The sequence below is a fragment of the Fopius arisanus genome, unplaced genomic scaffold, assembly GCF_000806365.1.
Source record: "Fopius arisanus strain USDA-PBARC FA_bdor unplaced genomic scaffold, ASM80636v1 scaffold00070, whole genome shotgun sequence".
NCBI lineage: Eukaryota > Metazoa > Arthropoda > Insecta > Hymenoptera > Braconidae > Fopius > Fopius arisanus.
The window spans coordinates 624,737-640,593 of record NW_011887809.1 but is presented as its reverse complement, the minus strand read 5'-3'; the positions used below and the strand labels follow the sequence as shown (position 1 = coordinate 640,593).

Here is a 15,857-nt window from a genome sequence, read left to right as displayed (position 1 = left end):
ATTTCACCATGAAATATTACGACTCGGTCACACGATCGATGGGATAAGGGATGCAGTGACGCGTGTACATGCCCTCCCCTTATTTCTGTGTACATGTACGAGATGGTGAGAGGGGTGAGGGGATGGCTGAAGAATTCAGTAAAGTCGAAAAGCCACAGGGGGACAAAGTGAACGAGGGTGGTCAAAAGGGGATGAGATAGAGCTCTGGAAATTCCCGTGCAGGAGAGGTCTCTTCTTTTTTATTCGGCCTCTGTATCTACAGCTGTAGCGATATCGAGGAGAAATGGCAAAGCGAATTGTTCGTTTATCTTGGCAGTTGTACGGTACGTGGTCGGGGGATGATTCACGCTTGGGACGCATCTTCATCGGGACTGAAGGGAGGAAGGCCTTCTTCGGGGGTTGGGGACAGCAGTAAAACCAGAATGTTGACTCCACCCTAGGGTCTACTTCATTTTCTTACTTCACTTCATGTCAACGCTTTCCTCAAATTTATAACGCACTTCTCAGTCGCTTTTTGCACCGCTGATACCTCGGGCTGTCGACTTTGCCGCTGTCATTTACCTTGGAAATGACGAAATTTGAGGATCACGAATGTCTCAAAGGAAAACCTTCTCCTGGGACCAAGTCTGCATTTATGTTCCGGTGGTTATGCATTTTTTCCTTGTTTATTGTTCTTGGGATTTATTTTTGGTTGAAATCTAGTGAAAGTAAAAATTTTTATTACATCATTTTTTCATTGTTATTCAATTAAATTGGTTTCACTATTTTTTCAATTCTTAATTTTTCTTTCCGTTTAATTCTTCATTTTTATATACTGGGGCTCATGAAATTTCAATTGCTAGTCCCATCACCGCAATTTTTATTACAACCTTCACCAGAAGTAACAGCGATGTCAATAAAACGGTGGAAAAAAAAAATAAATAAACAAAGAATTCCCGCGATACCATCGAAGCCACCTCAGTACACATGAAAACAACAGTAAACCCGTATCATCTGAGACAATTGCATACCCTCACACGCGTCAAATGGTCCCCGGGGAATATGAAATTCCAGAATGTCAATAAAACTATATTCAGTGTCTAGGCCAAAATGAAATTCGTATGAGCACAAATACCGGGGGCTTACAACCATCGCAATTCTTTATATCCAGTGTATCGAACCACCCCTCCTTAATTTTCTCAAACCCCCTCCATTGAATTAACCAGCAAATTGACTAACGTCCTGGATTTATCCGGCTTGACCCCTCACCGCACGTGACAATTTCCCAAAACTTTCATTTCTGTTTCCACACCCCCTCGTAAAGCTCTTTGAAGCATTAACTCAAGTGTCGCGACTATTCATTCGTTTATCTTTGGAGTTTGCTACCCCCCACAGCCCCCCTACACCCACCCCCCTACCCCTCCACGATGATTCACAATTGGGGGAATAATGGATTCTATCCGAACTGTCCGTGAGATTTTTCTATCTCATCTCCCTCGTCGCTCTTCAACACCCGAAGAATACTCGAAAACTCTTCAAACAACAACAACAACCCTGCCACCCCCTATCTACTTCTACCTCCCTATTGCTCACCCCTTACCACCCCCTCGTTACAAAAACAAGAGGGAAATTGCTGACGTTTTCGGTTTTATCACAGATCCAATCAAAATTGCGTAATGATTAAGAAAATTTCAAATTTTCCATTCTTCCGGGGGGAATTTTTTGGTTTATTTTTAACATTGCAAATATCAGGATTAATTTTATGTCGTCGGTATATTATTTATATTTAACTTTATTCCGCGGAATTTCCAGTGATTGAATTGAAACCGTCAGAGTTCTAAAAAAAATGACAAATTTTCGGGGAATCACATGAAAACGAAGCAATCCCCCAATTTCCACAAAAAACATTGCAAATGCCCACAAAAATTGCATTTCCATTCAATTTCATTATTTAGCATGCGGACAATTGGAGAAAAGGTACATTAAAAGTTCCATACGACAACAATATATGAATGCCGCATTTCCCAAACTTTGATCGAATAATAAATGAACATGTTAAAATAAAATGAACCACAATAAATAAAATAGAAATCTAAAATTCCGTGAAAAAATTCACAAAAAATTCAAAAGTCATAAAAAAAAAAAAACGCCCATGTCCCGATACTTCATCCTAAACGTATTTCTATCGATCGGAAGAATCTCAATTGGACCGAAACAGAAATTGTTCTCTCTTCAACCGATACACAGAGGGGGTAGGGGGATGCGCGCATGACTGTGTCGGATTGTTCGTTGGGGTCGTTCCCTGAAAGGGGGATGATTCACTCTACTCCACTTTAGTGAGTGCTTCGTATATCAACGAATCGGCTTTTGGGGTAAAAGTCTTGACAGGAGGGGGGAGGGAGACGGCGCCCCCCCCCAGGGGGTGAAGAAGAGGTGAATTGGAATAGAAGGGAAACAAGTAGATTCATCCGTACAATTTTCCTCGAGATCGTGATCCATCTTTTCGAATTTTACCACTGGCATCCCCGCGGCATTCTCAGCATCCTCTTGACTCCTCTGGTGCATCCCACCCAGGCCACCCAGGCCACCCCCTGGAGGCTGCACCTCAGAGCCGATAACATACGCAACTTGTGTGGTACACACTGGGACTGCCTGCAAACTAACACATCGCAGCGACGACATCGATTAGCCATCAGCTTCTGCGCTCGGACCCGCGACTCTGCACCACCCCCTGGCCACCCCCTCGTCACCCCCTCGCCATTCCCTTGCCGCCCCCTCGCAACCCCCTTGCCGCCCCCTCGCAACCCCCTTGCCACCCGCTTTCCAGTCCTCCCACAATCCTCTCTCGTCCCCTCATCTTCTGCTCCCTCGTTCGCGCGAATATATCCCAGTTAACTCAGACAATTCAAAAAAGAGGATCAAGATAAAAAAAAATTGGATTAAAAAGAGTACAGTGACCGGGAGACGAGCGACGGGGGGTGGGACACTGGGGGATGGTGGGTGATTGGGTGATACTGACGTTCAAAATTTCATCGAGAAAATCCCCGTATCTACTCAGGTTGAATTGAAATATCGATTTTACGTCGTTGTCTCGACGTAACAACGTCCACGAGTGCTCGACGGTGCGTAAACCTCCCCCTGTATTCCCGTGACGAATTTTTCCGTCTCCAGAGGGGGATGGGGGTTGCATTTGAGGCACTCAACTGACACCCAGAACTAAAACCCAATGACGAGCGGTGTCAGTCGAGAAAATCGATCTATCAACGGTTGTTTGGGGTTGGTATATGTATTTTTTTTTCGAGGGGGGTTTTGGGGGTGGTATTGATGGCTCGTCTTCGGGGGGAGGATGGCATGGGGAATAATTAGAGATTGTTTTTACAAGCACGTCGATTTATATAAAGAGCTGCAAAGCACGCATATGGTACAGAAGATGGTTTTTCATGGTTTTTGGTTTTTATTTTTTGGTTTGTTGATTTTGTTTTGAAGTGATTTTGAGATGTTAGATGGCGGCCAGTCGGAGAATCAGGATGGGTCCCAGGGAGAGATGGAGGGAGCCCAGTAGTTGTACTCCGATGGATGATGAGTTGAGGTCTGTAATTTAAAAATTGGATATCTGGGGTTAATTTGGTGTGGAGTTGGGGGAATCACCGGCTATTTTCACAGGAGAGGAATTTATTTACAGGGATTTTTACGCCGATTGGGAACGACTCTTCAGGTCGTTTCCCTTGGTCGCTATTGGTCCCGTAATCGCAATAAATTAAAAGTGATTTGACAATTTAGAGATGGTCTATCCCCTTTTAACTATAATCACCGTTTTTTTTTTTCAATTTGCTGACAAATTGTTAATCAAATGATCATGCCATGAAAACCCACGGATGACTCCCAGATTTCAGCGGAAAATTCCCGACCAATTAGCGTCCGATAATCTGAATTCGCCAATTAAGTATTTTCAGGAATGACTTGAATAAACGGAATGAATTTTTCGTGAGATCGATCCGCCGAAAAAGCCGTGGGACGTGGATAGAGACGGGCAAAGGGGATAAAGAGATGAGAGAGACTGGTTGAAAAGTATACGAGGAGAAAAGAAAAAAAAAAAATGGTCACAGGGAGACAGAGGGCTGGGTTAAATTACCTTTGACGTCGAGATGCCCGTCGGGCTTACGTTGGCCAGTCTGAAAGTTCGGGGGTGGTTGAAGGTAATTGACGCCAACGATCGTTGCCGCTGGTTCAAGCTGTATAACCCTTGGTCTATCCTCCTCAGTACTAACCTCTATACTCTGCCAGTAAATGTCGTAGATTGATGCACTGCAACGTATCTTGAGTTTGCCAGCAGCAAAGTGCTCGTGATTTACCAAAAATTGTAATCCAACTCTCGCCGTCTCCCAGTCTGCGTCATTCGTATCCGATGGATTGTAAACGCGTACATGCGACTGGAGTGGCTGCAAATTAAAATTCATCAATTAAACCACTTTAAATCATACCGCAACCGATTTCCGTATCTCAAATTCATCGCGATAAATATTCACTGCAAATAATCCACTGTCGATTGTATTTCGATGGTGTTTAATTGTTTTTATGGACATTTTTAGGGAATTATTCACTCGCGGAAAATCAGAGGACGAAGGAAAGTTATTAATTTTTAGGAATTTATCGTCGGTAATTTATGGTAGGTGAATTTATTTTGGGATTTGCACTCGTTATGATTATTTGATTTTTGACGTTTAAGTGCCACGATTTTTAACTGAAGGAGATTTTTATCCTTTGAAAATAATCGTTAGAGGGTAAATGGATTCATATCTCCGTTCCTGGAAGTCGAAGGAACAAAGATATGAATCTGTTTTATGGCCCGCAGAATCGACCATGAAATGCTTTTTTATAAAAAATTAATGAACCAATGGGAAACCAATGAAAAAAATTCTTCAATTTTCCCGGGATCTATCTAATGGGTCATAAAACGGATGTATTTCTCTGTTCCTTGGAGTCTAACGACCATTTTCAAAAAAGAGAAAAGTCAATTTGATGCTCTCATTTAAGAATCTCAACGATTTTAAATGCAAAAACGATAAATTTGGTTTTTTAATGTCCCTTGAAATATAAACTAAAAAATGTTTACCACTTCATGAAAATTTATGAATTAAAATTAATGAATTCATTTATTCACTCATTAATTGATCTATCATATTCATCGCGATATTCATAACGAACCCTAAAAATAAATTCTCAAATTACAATCAATACCTCCACCTCAATAAACCCGAAAAATTCCCCACAGATACCACCACCCCCTCCATCCCCACCCTATAAATACCCAGATCAATTATCCACGAAATAAATAATTACCCCAATCCCGAAAACCTCAAACAAGTTGCACAACCCCGCGACGAAAACCGTGAAAAAAAAAAAATGATTTCCACTTGCCTCAAACAATTGGCACCTGAAATCGAAACAAAAAATTTGAAAATCCCTATCGAATATAAAAAATGGAATAATCCCTGAGAAAATATCTTACCTGTCGATCGTTGACATACCACGTGAGATTAGCGGCTGGTCTGCTCTTACCCAAAGTACAATTTAATCTCAAAGTATCATCGATCCTGTACTTCCTCTTGAGTCCCTGAATAGCCGGCCTCTGACTGGGTAATTCTGCGGCAAATCAGATCCCAAGATTTATAAGAGAAAAACTAAAAAAAAATCATTAAATAGGAATAAAATATTGTTATTAGCATCACGACACTGGCAACTGGGCTCAATTATAAAGAGCCCCTCCACAGGGATCGACGATAAACCCAACCACCACAAAAGCTAATCGCATATACCGACGGCTCGGTAGGGTGGTAGGGGGGTTGACTGGGTGGTTAAGGGGGTGGCAACTGTATGTACTCATCAATCTCCGTTTCACCGGCATTAACTAAAACGCAAAAGCGTTAGTGGGCAAGTGACGGCGGTGGTGGATAGTTGCGGTGTATGGTCGGGATATACCCGTCCCTTCATATTCTAACCCCCATCCACCCACCCCCTCGCCCTTTTCGAAAATCCCGCATAATAACATTTTCCCGTTCATTAATTACGACTCCAGGAACCTGTGCAACCTAGTACTGAGGCTTTCGCTCATTAATTAGCCAGTACCTAGGTGCATTTTGTTCATTAATTACACCACCACCAGATGCTCCTTGTTTTCATTCGTTGCCACCCCCTTTCTACCCCCTCCTCGTTGGGTTTCCTCGCCCGGACCTACACCTTTTCTTATCCTTTTTACCCATCCTCGGTTACTTGAATTTTTTTTTATTCCACTTCTAGTTACTCTTTTGTTAAAAAAGAACTTGCACTTGTTTCTTGGGTTTTACTTTGAAGATCGTTACTATCTTAACCCACGAGTTTAGAATCAATTTAAAGCGCTTTACGAGGTGGACAGAGGGGGTGGAAGGGGTGAAATGGTTGGAAGGGGTGGTATGAGGTGGAAGGGGTGGAATGAGGTGGAAGGGGTGGAATGAGGTGGGTGAAGGTGGATAAATTTCCAGTGATTTTATTAACTCACCAACAACATTCATTGTTCTGTATACAATGGCGGTGTGAAAAGAGGGTGCGTCCTCCGATACCTCGCAGCTGTAATCACCAGCAGCATCAAAGTCCAGGTCCATCAGGCTCACTCGTGTTGCATTACTCTCTCGTAGCTGTAAGTGGAATTGAAAAATCACTTGGTGAAAATAATAAAGTACGGAACATGATGGAGTTGAGGGTGGAAATTGTACGGTCAGTGTACCTGGGGCTCAAACTGTATCTAATCGCCAAATCGCACGTCTCCGTCGACGCAGCCACCCCCTTTTACGTTCCTCCGATGCGTCGTCACGCAAACCAACAACCCCTCTTTATCGAGGGGTTCAACATCACCAACAATCACCCACACGTGACATACGGAAATGTTTTTTTGATGGCTTTTTAAACTCCCACTGAATTTTTCTATTTCAGGGTCAATGAATTTTTTAATCTGTCCTGGGGGAGAGTATCCAATTTTTTTATCGTGGATAAATTATAATGCAAGTTTTAGGGGGATATCTTTTTGTTCGGGAATTTTATATTTTTAAGACCAGAAAATAGAGGAAATTGAGATATTTTTCAGGTTGTGAAAATTCGAGGGCATTTTATGCCCGATTTTACGAGTCGGACAATCCGAGGAATTGTTGGAGGGATAATTATTATTCAACGCGGAGAACCCAATTTTCTGATTAATTAATGGAGGAATCAGAGAATTTATTCAACATTCGGAGAAGGACTCCTCGGGATCTTAAATAAATGATAAATTGAATGATATTTAATATCCAATTTTCCTGATGAGACTGGAAATCGAAATTCCCATAGAAAATGAGAAATCCGATTTTCATGAATTTTTAAGGTGAATTAAAAATTCAGAGAACATTGTCGCTTCGAGGTATTTCTAATAATGTCTGTGGAAAATTATTTTTCGGCCTGCGGGAAATTTATACCACGAGTTGAAAGCAATGAAAAATTACTGTTTCTCAGTGCAGCGAGAAATTAATTCCCCACCGACAGAAAAATTCCGAAAAAATTTCATGAGAGTCCCATATAATTCTAGAGAGAAATCCCATTGCGTTAAAAATAACGGAACGAGTCTGTATTTCAAAAGAAATTATCCGATTCTTCATTGAATAAATGAGAGCATAATTCGCTCTAAATTCATGAATGTAGTTTTTATTCCAGAATTAATCGTGGACTAGCTATCAGATTTGTTGGGGAATTTCAGGAAAGGAACTGATATCACTGGATCAACATTTTTTTTCGGTTATCAAAGAGAGAAAAATGAGGAGCGAATAATACAAGAGGGGAATAACGAAATGAATAGGTTTTTCCGCGCTGAAATGATTGACGTATCATCAATGTATCCATCAGCTGTCATCTCGTTAATTAGTGATTTATTCATTATTGATACGTCCGATGGATGCATTTGATTCCGCTTTGTTCTACCATAACAAAAAAATAAATAACATCATTGTCTTTATGCTAAAGCCCTAAAAATACTGTGGAAATATTTTTTGTAATTCTGAAATTATCGGAGCGAAAATTCCACTGACATCCGACATCTCCTGTCATACCCATCTGTAATCTCTCATTTTTTTTATTACAGCTGACTACCTTTATTGACTTCGTTGGTTTTCGTGGATCAATGTCAAGATAATAATCTGAACTGTTGAAGAATGGAAAATATTCTAACGAGGGAATAAGTTTGATGGATTCAACAATTTTTTTTTTTCGGGGGAAAGAATGAGGAGTGGGTAAAAATAGAATAGAAATAGAAATGAATGAATAAATAATTCACGGAGAAAACCTGTGGTAAAGTATAATTGAAATGAAATAGTAACTAATTCATTGTGGTAACTTCTCATAAATAAATTTGATCACGCAATAAAACGTTTTGGAATATCATGAGAATTCTATCAATCGAGATTAAAAAAAATGCGGGTCGATCAAGTCAACTTTTTCTCAGTCCTTTTGGTTCAATTTTCCACCGGTTTTTTTCGTTATTTATTTACTCTTTCTTTTTGTCACATATTCCTGTTGACTTTTTTTTGTGTAAATATGTAGATCGTTATCTGAGCTGTTGAAGAATATGAAAAAGAACAAACTCGTTTGATCAAACGATGTTTTATCGTTTAAATAAAGAAAAATCGATAATTGAATAAACAAGTCGGTATGAAATATTATTATTGCTAGATTTTGTGGATTCCATCTCTTTTTATTACTTTTCCATCTCTGATTGGAATTATTTGAAAGCCTGCTGTGGGAAAAATATTTATATTCACGAGATTTTCCCGGGTTTTTTTTATTTCCGTTAAAAAATTGCGCGCATTGAAATTAATATTCTCAATGAAAGTCTGTACTTTCGTTATCGAGGGGATTCATCTAGGAATTCACTCGAATTTTCACTTTCAAAAGTTCGTGATTGTCCACAGCTTTTTAATTAATTCAGTCAGCCATACGATTTTTTACAACGGAAAGTCGTAGGGAATTTTTTTTTTCAACTTGAATTAACGAACAATTTATTTAATAATTTATAAAATTTTTTGGATGAATGAATGATAATGGCGAATTGATTTGTCAGACAAATTTTTTAAAAATTTCTATTTTTCTCACTGTGAGTAAAAGGGGAGTGAAGTGGTTGAATTGAAAGTGTGAAACGAAGTATCAAAGCATTACCCTCACCGAATTTTCCCAATCAAAAAATATTTTCCCAGTATTGTGAAAACCACTACCCCAGACCAGATCGCCCTATTCAATTCCGCACGAAATTCGCCTCGACTTCACCAGAACAGAAAAATGCATTCTCTCTAAAGAAAAAGAAAACGTGAGCGTCCCCGAAGCCAAATTGTGCAATAGTGATTCTCATTTATTTACACAATATTGTTTGCGCAATTGAAAAGGTCTAGTCCCCATTCGTCCCCTGAACTGTATTCCCCGCTGTTAGAAAATTAAGCACAAAACTTTCCAAGGAAAATAACTTGAAATTTTCAACAACAAAACCAGAAATTTCTATAGACTTTCAAATTCCTCTGTCTGACGAAAATAAATCACTTCTCCTTTATTTATCCAAAAGTCATAATAAAACGCACTCTCAAATTTTTCTCCCAATTAATCTGATATTAATGATTAAAATTATTAATATCAGAGCTCATAAACAATCTCTAATGATTATGATTCTCACATAAAAAAGCGAAAGAAAATCCATCCCGAAATATCTCGAAATATCTCGAAATATTTCAAAAAATCTCAAAAAATTTCAATTCCGTAATTCAATTGATTTTTCAAAGATAAAAAAAAAGGAAAAATAATAGATAGTTTACGGACTTACATTGACTTTAAGATTTCCAATGGGAAATGTCTTGTCAGGCGGTGACTCGTTGGGTGTATAACGATAAAATTCTCTTCCACTCTTGTACCACTTGACCGTGTACAGCTTAGAGCCTTCCAAGTCATAGTAGCAATTTAACACCGCGGAGTTGCCCTTCTCCACAGCCGTCGGTGTCTGCATGTGCACCTCCTTAAGCCCCGAGCAGATACCTGTGAATACGAGAAAAACCGACCAAATGTTCCTTTGAATAAGATATCAACCAACGGGCTCTTCCGCATTAAAGCCAAGAGAAAACGATTGCTTTTTTAACGGAGCTCTCCACTCCTTCGCCCTTCCCTTCACCTTTAATCTTTTTTCCACCCCTTTGTTTTCCCTCCTTTTTTCTCTCTTTTTTCTCTCTTTTTTTCTCTCTTTTTTCTCTCTTTCTTTCCCCCCTCTCCCCCCACTTTTCTCTCTCCTTTTTTTTTATCACACTCGCTTCATTGCAATTGTAGACGTATATCCGAAGAGAGTCTACAGAGATTTCCTCGGGAGAGTGTCTGCCTTCATTCTCCTCGGGACGACAATCTCACGGGAATTTTACCGAGCGAGATTGTGCGTTCTACCTACCCTTATTACGCACCACAGGGAAAACGAAAAAAACGAGAAAAAAAAAAGAATTCACTCCCTCTCCTTCCCACTCTCTCCCAACTCCACCCATTTCTCCCATTTTGCTGGCATATTTTTATCTCCACTCGTGTTATTTTATCTTCCGTAGGGGTGATTTTTTTTTACCCCCCAGACAATTCTCCAGGATGACCCGGATTATTCAATACCTAAACGCGCGATAAGAGAATAGACAAATGACAGTGGTAAAATAAAAAGAAATAAATAAGCCACCCAACAGGTGAAAAATTCCCAGAAATTAATCGGGCATTTTCGGTGGGTAAAATTGACGTAGTCCATGATTAATTATTCAGTGAATCCGAGCGACGGGATGAGGGCAGATGGGAATCAACACATACGGGTGAACCTTACATTTTAATAACCACCCCCACCCCTCTATTCACCCTTTGTTTATTCATCCCTATGTAATGGCAGTGTTTTAAATATCAAATGAACACAGCAAAAGTTTGTTATTCGGTTATCCATGAATTATTTCAACAGCGATAAAACGGTGGACCAATTTATTCTCAACAATTTTCAGTGTTATCCCTTTGATCGAAAATCCCACCTACCGTAATGCACGGTAAAATCCAGAGTTTTGATATGGCAACGTATAATTGATAATGTACTTAACCAAGTTTTCCCTGAAACCGTTGCACATACATATAATTTTTATTCAAAGTTGGCAAAGGGGGGTGAACGGGGGGGGGGATGGACGAGGGGGAGGCAAATTTAATCAGGCAAAATTAAAGCGAAACGCCTCGCGTGTATCTTTTTTATGATTTTTTGCCTCTTCTTTCACAGCCCGTTCGTTTTACCTCCCATAGTTCTTTTTTTTTTTTAACGGGTGAATCTTCTATCTACCTACAATTCTTTTCATTCTCCGTCTATCCTAATTCCGTATACTATTCATGCCTTCTATCCGGTGGGAGAGAAATCAGGGGGTGGGATATATACGCACTGTTCATCGGGGCTTGAATAATCCCCCTCTGCCCTGTTGGCATCGAGCATCCAATCACGAATTGGCATCATTCACGGTATGAAAGATGGATCGATCAATCGACACCATTAGGAATTCTAATAATAACAATCACTTCAATCGCTTCTTATGTACATTCACGTCTCAGTTTGCTCGTGCCATGAACAAATCCCTCGGTCATTCGTATTTTTAATACCCCGGGGATCTTTTTCTACTATTAATCATACCAATTTTAACTTGATAAATCATCCATATAAAAATTACAACTCTCCAGTGGTTTCCAATCATTTATTTTCACATTTTAAAAAATTGGATTCAAAGAAAGATTGATGGTCGGTAATAATCATTTAACAGCGTAATAAAATTGGTGATATTTTCAGGGTTTATTGAAATTCCAATGAGAACGAATCCTACAATTTTGATAATAATTCAAAAATATTTCTCGTTTTATCTGAATAAATAATTCCGTGTTTGCAGTTTATTTTTTCATTTATTCAATTTTAAAACAAAAAATTAAAAACCATAAGAGAGCGATGAAAGTAGTTGCAGGGATTGCGGGCTTCCGGGTGTACCCGCTGGGGAGGAATTTTCGGGTTTCGTGTGAATTTTCGATCGGTGAAATGGATAAGTAATTCCCCGAGTTAAATCGTCCTCGGAGGCATGGTAAATCCCGTTAAACCCCTCGCCCCCATGTCTCACGCATTGTCCCGCATCTGAGATAAAAAATTGAATGATATGAAAAAAAAAAATAATTCAAGACCCCGTATGAATTGATTGAGCACTGCAATCCGTACTGTCACTTTCACTGGGACTTGTTTGATACAATAGCCCCGAGGCCTCTGTATACACACAAGTCAGTCCACATGAAGCCCAGAGGCTATCACGAAAGCGCCGGCACGCACAGCCAATGTATCGTGCCTCATTTTATCGTGGCGTGATTTTTTTTTTCTCCTCCCTCGCCTCCCCCCCCAGCCGTGATTTAACGAAATAATAAAAATCAATGGCTTCATTCACCGAACAACAGGACAACCACCCCCCAACGCAATTCCCCGTGAACTTAATTAACCCTCAATTTTCCGAGCACATCCCCTGTCCCAGCTCTCATCCCCCTCATCCCCCTCATCCCCCTCATCCCCTGGGAAAGGTAAAAATGACAAACTATCACTCACCGACGATATGTGCAAGAATGACGAGTCGCAGTTCCATCTGTATTTACCTATCGAATATTTTCGATTTATCCGTCACAACTCCTCACCACAATCACCACTAAAAAAATAATGGGAATAATGGAAATCCTCAAGGGCGATAGCCCCCAGAAGCTATTGTACCGCTTTTCAGTCTCAATGGATAAAGCACAATGTCTCGCATGACTAGACGGTTGTAGTGTCTGTACCCGGTGAACCCCCGTTGAGGTCTATGGCAACACTGAGGGATCCTCCCGCGGCAACATCCCCTTACGTAATACCAAGAGCACAAGGACCCGAATGCTGCTTGATACCCTTCAATCCCCCTCCAACAGGGGGTAGTCTACCACCACTTTCACAAGTTCCACCACCTCCACAGCCTCCACTACCTCCACTACCTCCACTACTTCCACAGCCTCCACCACCTCCACCACCTCCACAACTTCCACCACTTCCACAACTTCCACCACTTCCACCACTTCCACCAACCTCTACAACCCCCTATCTCTCGGCGATGGATCCTTGGTGTTTTGGGGCACCCTCTCACTCTCTCGTCTGTCGTCGTTGTAGTCGTCGCTCTAGTATACGTTCGATGAATCCGGCTTTTCCCCGGTCTTCGCGCAGAATCAATTTCACTCCAGTGGTGGATAGAACCCCGCGCAAGCGCTCGGCAAAATATGAACCCCAAGGCTCTCCCCACCCTTCAAATAGCCCGTGTAGTGTAATGCCTCGATATCAAAATAACGTCAAAACTACCTCCACCTCTTGGCATTTCGTCTCCTTCTGGAGGGCTTTCTCCGTTGGTTCTTCGGTTCGTGTGAATCCACCACTGCGAGGATTCAATCCAATACCACTTCAACGTGCGGATGATATTCCTCTTTCTCTCTACCTTCTGCTTTATCATCAAACTCATACCCCAAGGTTTTACCATCTCTCTATGCAGCTTGATAACTCTATTCCGTTTTAATTGAGACGTGACTACGGGGACACTGAATTTTTAAATCACAAACGAGAAAATCACGGGTTGAGAAAAAATTGGGGGAGAATTAAAACAGCGAGACCTGATGAATGATGAATATATTTTTCTGGTGAAACTCGGGAATTTCCACGGTGAATTATGGGGTGAATTATGGGGGATGGAGGGGGTGGGATTTACAAGTTTAAGTTGGATTCTGGGAGTTCTGACCGGATGTCGGGGTGATCGATGGCGGCTAGATCGGGAACAGCAGTCGCTCGTGTTCCGTGGAAAAATTGACCGAATCCGTGGGTTCTTACTCCCTGGTGATTTGCCGCGAGGTGTCAGGGGGTTATGGATTGGTCGCTTCGGGGGAACATTTATTTTTTTTTTGTCGGCGACGATCTGACGATGATCCTCATCGAGTTCCGGAGGAAAATCGTAATTATTGGGTGCACCTCCTGGAATTCGCGGTATCGCCGATTTTCCGGATTGGAGGGGAATCGGCCAGGGGAGGGGGTGGAATATCCGGTAATATTTAATTAAATATAATTTCATGTTGGAATTAGGGAGCAAGTTCTGAAAAGTTGCGGAAATTTTACATTTTTCCTCAGGTTATAGAATTTTTTATTAATAATATTAATACGAAATTATTGTATTTGTTTGGGAAATAATGTTTGAGTACTTTTGAATTTTTTTCCCTCCATTTTTTCCTTTTTTTTTGTAAAGAGAATCGTAATAGAATTTCGTTAATTGACTTTGGGTAATGAACACAGTTGTTTTATTCATAATAAGGAAGTTGTTAATTATCGCTTTGCCATTGGAAGTTGTATCCCAGGATGATTATTCAATAGATAATTGTAATTTAATGATAAAATCAATGAAGCTTGTGAATTTCGGGCTAATTACCCCCTGCAATTACGTGAAAATTATAAAACCGTATCCACAAAGAAATAAAGACTTTCGATTTCCCCTACAAATTCCCAAAAAATTTTCCGGCTTTCCAAAAATTCCTGAGCTTCAGAAAAAGCCCAAAAAAATGACCGCAGGATAAAACGCAAAGTGTTATATTTTTTTGGACGAATTCCATCAATTTTCCAAAAAATTTCCAAAACCGTTAATTTTAGTTTAAATTTATAAAACTCAAAACGTAAAATTTCCGAAAATTGAAGGCCATTGACCCCTCAAGTGAATCTTCCCGACATAAACCGAGTTGTCGAAACTTCAAAGTCCGGAAAGGGGATGGAAACCCCAGGACGCGTACCACACGCGAAATTTAGCGATAACTTTAGGAAAACAGTGGAAAACAACATTGTCACGGATATACGAAATCGTAGTTGCAACAAACAGAGTGATAGAGTGTTGGGATTGAGAGGGGAGGTGAAGGGTGGAATTGGTTTGTACGAAGAAGAGAAATGGGTGGTGAAAGGGCGTATTGGTACGGGAAAGGGTGGACGTTCGAACGGAATTGAAACATATCCGTACACCCTCCGATTTCGGCATTTCACATTGAAACACTATCGACATTTGAATTAATGAATCCGAAAGTTATTCCAACACTATCCCCGATCCATTAAAACCAACACCGATACTAATTGAATTTGTACTTTAGTCCTGAGTAAAGTGTCTCACCACTCGTTACTCCGCTTATTATACTATCTCGCGGAAATAAAAGGGGAACGCGAAATGAAATGAGTCGACGAGACGACTGGAGACGGAAGTAAATAATCCACGGGGTAAAAAGTTTATTAAATTACCTAGGTTGGAACAAAGGAGAGATACGAGGGGATGGAGGAGAGGGAGAAAAATAAATGTCGGTGTAAATCCACTGGCAACAAAGACGTAAACACGCCTCCTCTACTATCACGTTGAGGAAATACCGAATAACCTTAATCCGGTCAGTCACCGATCGGTACATTCATTTCACTGATAACACCGACGTTATTCCGTGTTTACTGTTATTTAATAATCAGCTGTCTTCTCGCCATCGGTCGACATATTTTCCACTTTTTAAAAATCAATTTGTTATTGGTTCATGCTATTTAATAATAAACATAAAATATCATATAAATATTGAAATTAAAACGGTGATTTTTTCATTTTTTATTAAATATTTCCGCCTCGTGTACTGTAGAAAAATAATGATAATAATTTTTTTGTTTTATTGAAAAAAAATTCTATGTCACTTTCCAATGAATTTTTGGTACAAAAAATACAAAAAATATTTGGATTACATTTTTTTTTTATCTGGTT

General features: G+C 40.2%; 1 protein-coding gene across 1 annotated transcript; it reads right to left on the bottom strand.

Moving 5' to 3' along the window:
* Window positions 1-3,369: 3,369 nt before the first annotated feature.
* Window positions 3,370-13,025, bottom strand: LOC105269527 (uncharacterized). The gene is made up of 6 exons (XM_011309854.1): window positions 12,635-13,025; window positions 9,842-10,050; window positions 6,515-6,650; window positions 5,489-5,622; window positions 4,112-4,418; window positions 3,370-3,570 (listed from the first exon to the last, which is right to left on the bottom strand). Exons 1-6 carry the CDS (start codon window positions 12,669-12,671, stop codon window positions 3,479-3,481), a joined length of 915 nt encoding a protein of 304 aa, XP_011308156.1. The 5' UTR covers window positions 12,672-13,025; the 3' UTR covers window positions 3,370-3,478.
* Window positions 13,026-15,857: the final 2,832 nt, after the last annotated feature.

Bases quoted from the DNA above. Each gene is read 5' to 3' on its own strand.
- LOC105269527 (XM_011309854.1), bottom strand. From the start codon at position 12,671: ATGGAACTGCGACTCGTCATTCTTGCACATATCGTCG. The intron at 5,623-6,514 runs GTGAGTTAATAA...GATTTGCCGCAG, and splicing joins CAGAACAATGAATGTTGTTG to AATTACCCAGTCAGAGGCCG. The intron at 4,419-5,488 runs GTAAGATATTTT...TTTAATTTGCAG, and splicing joins GGTATGTCAACGATCGACAG to CCACTCCAGTCGCATGTACG.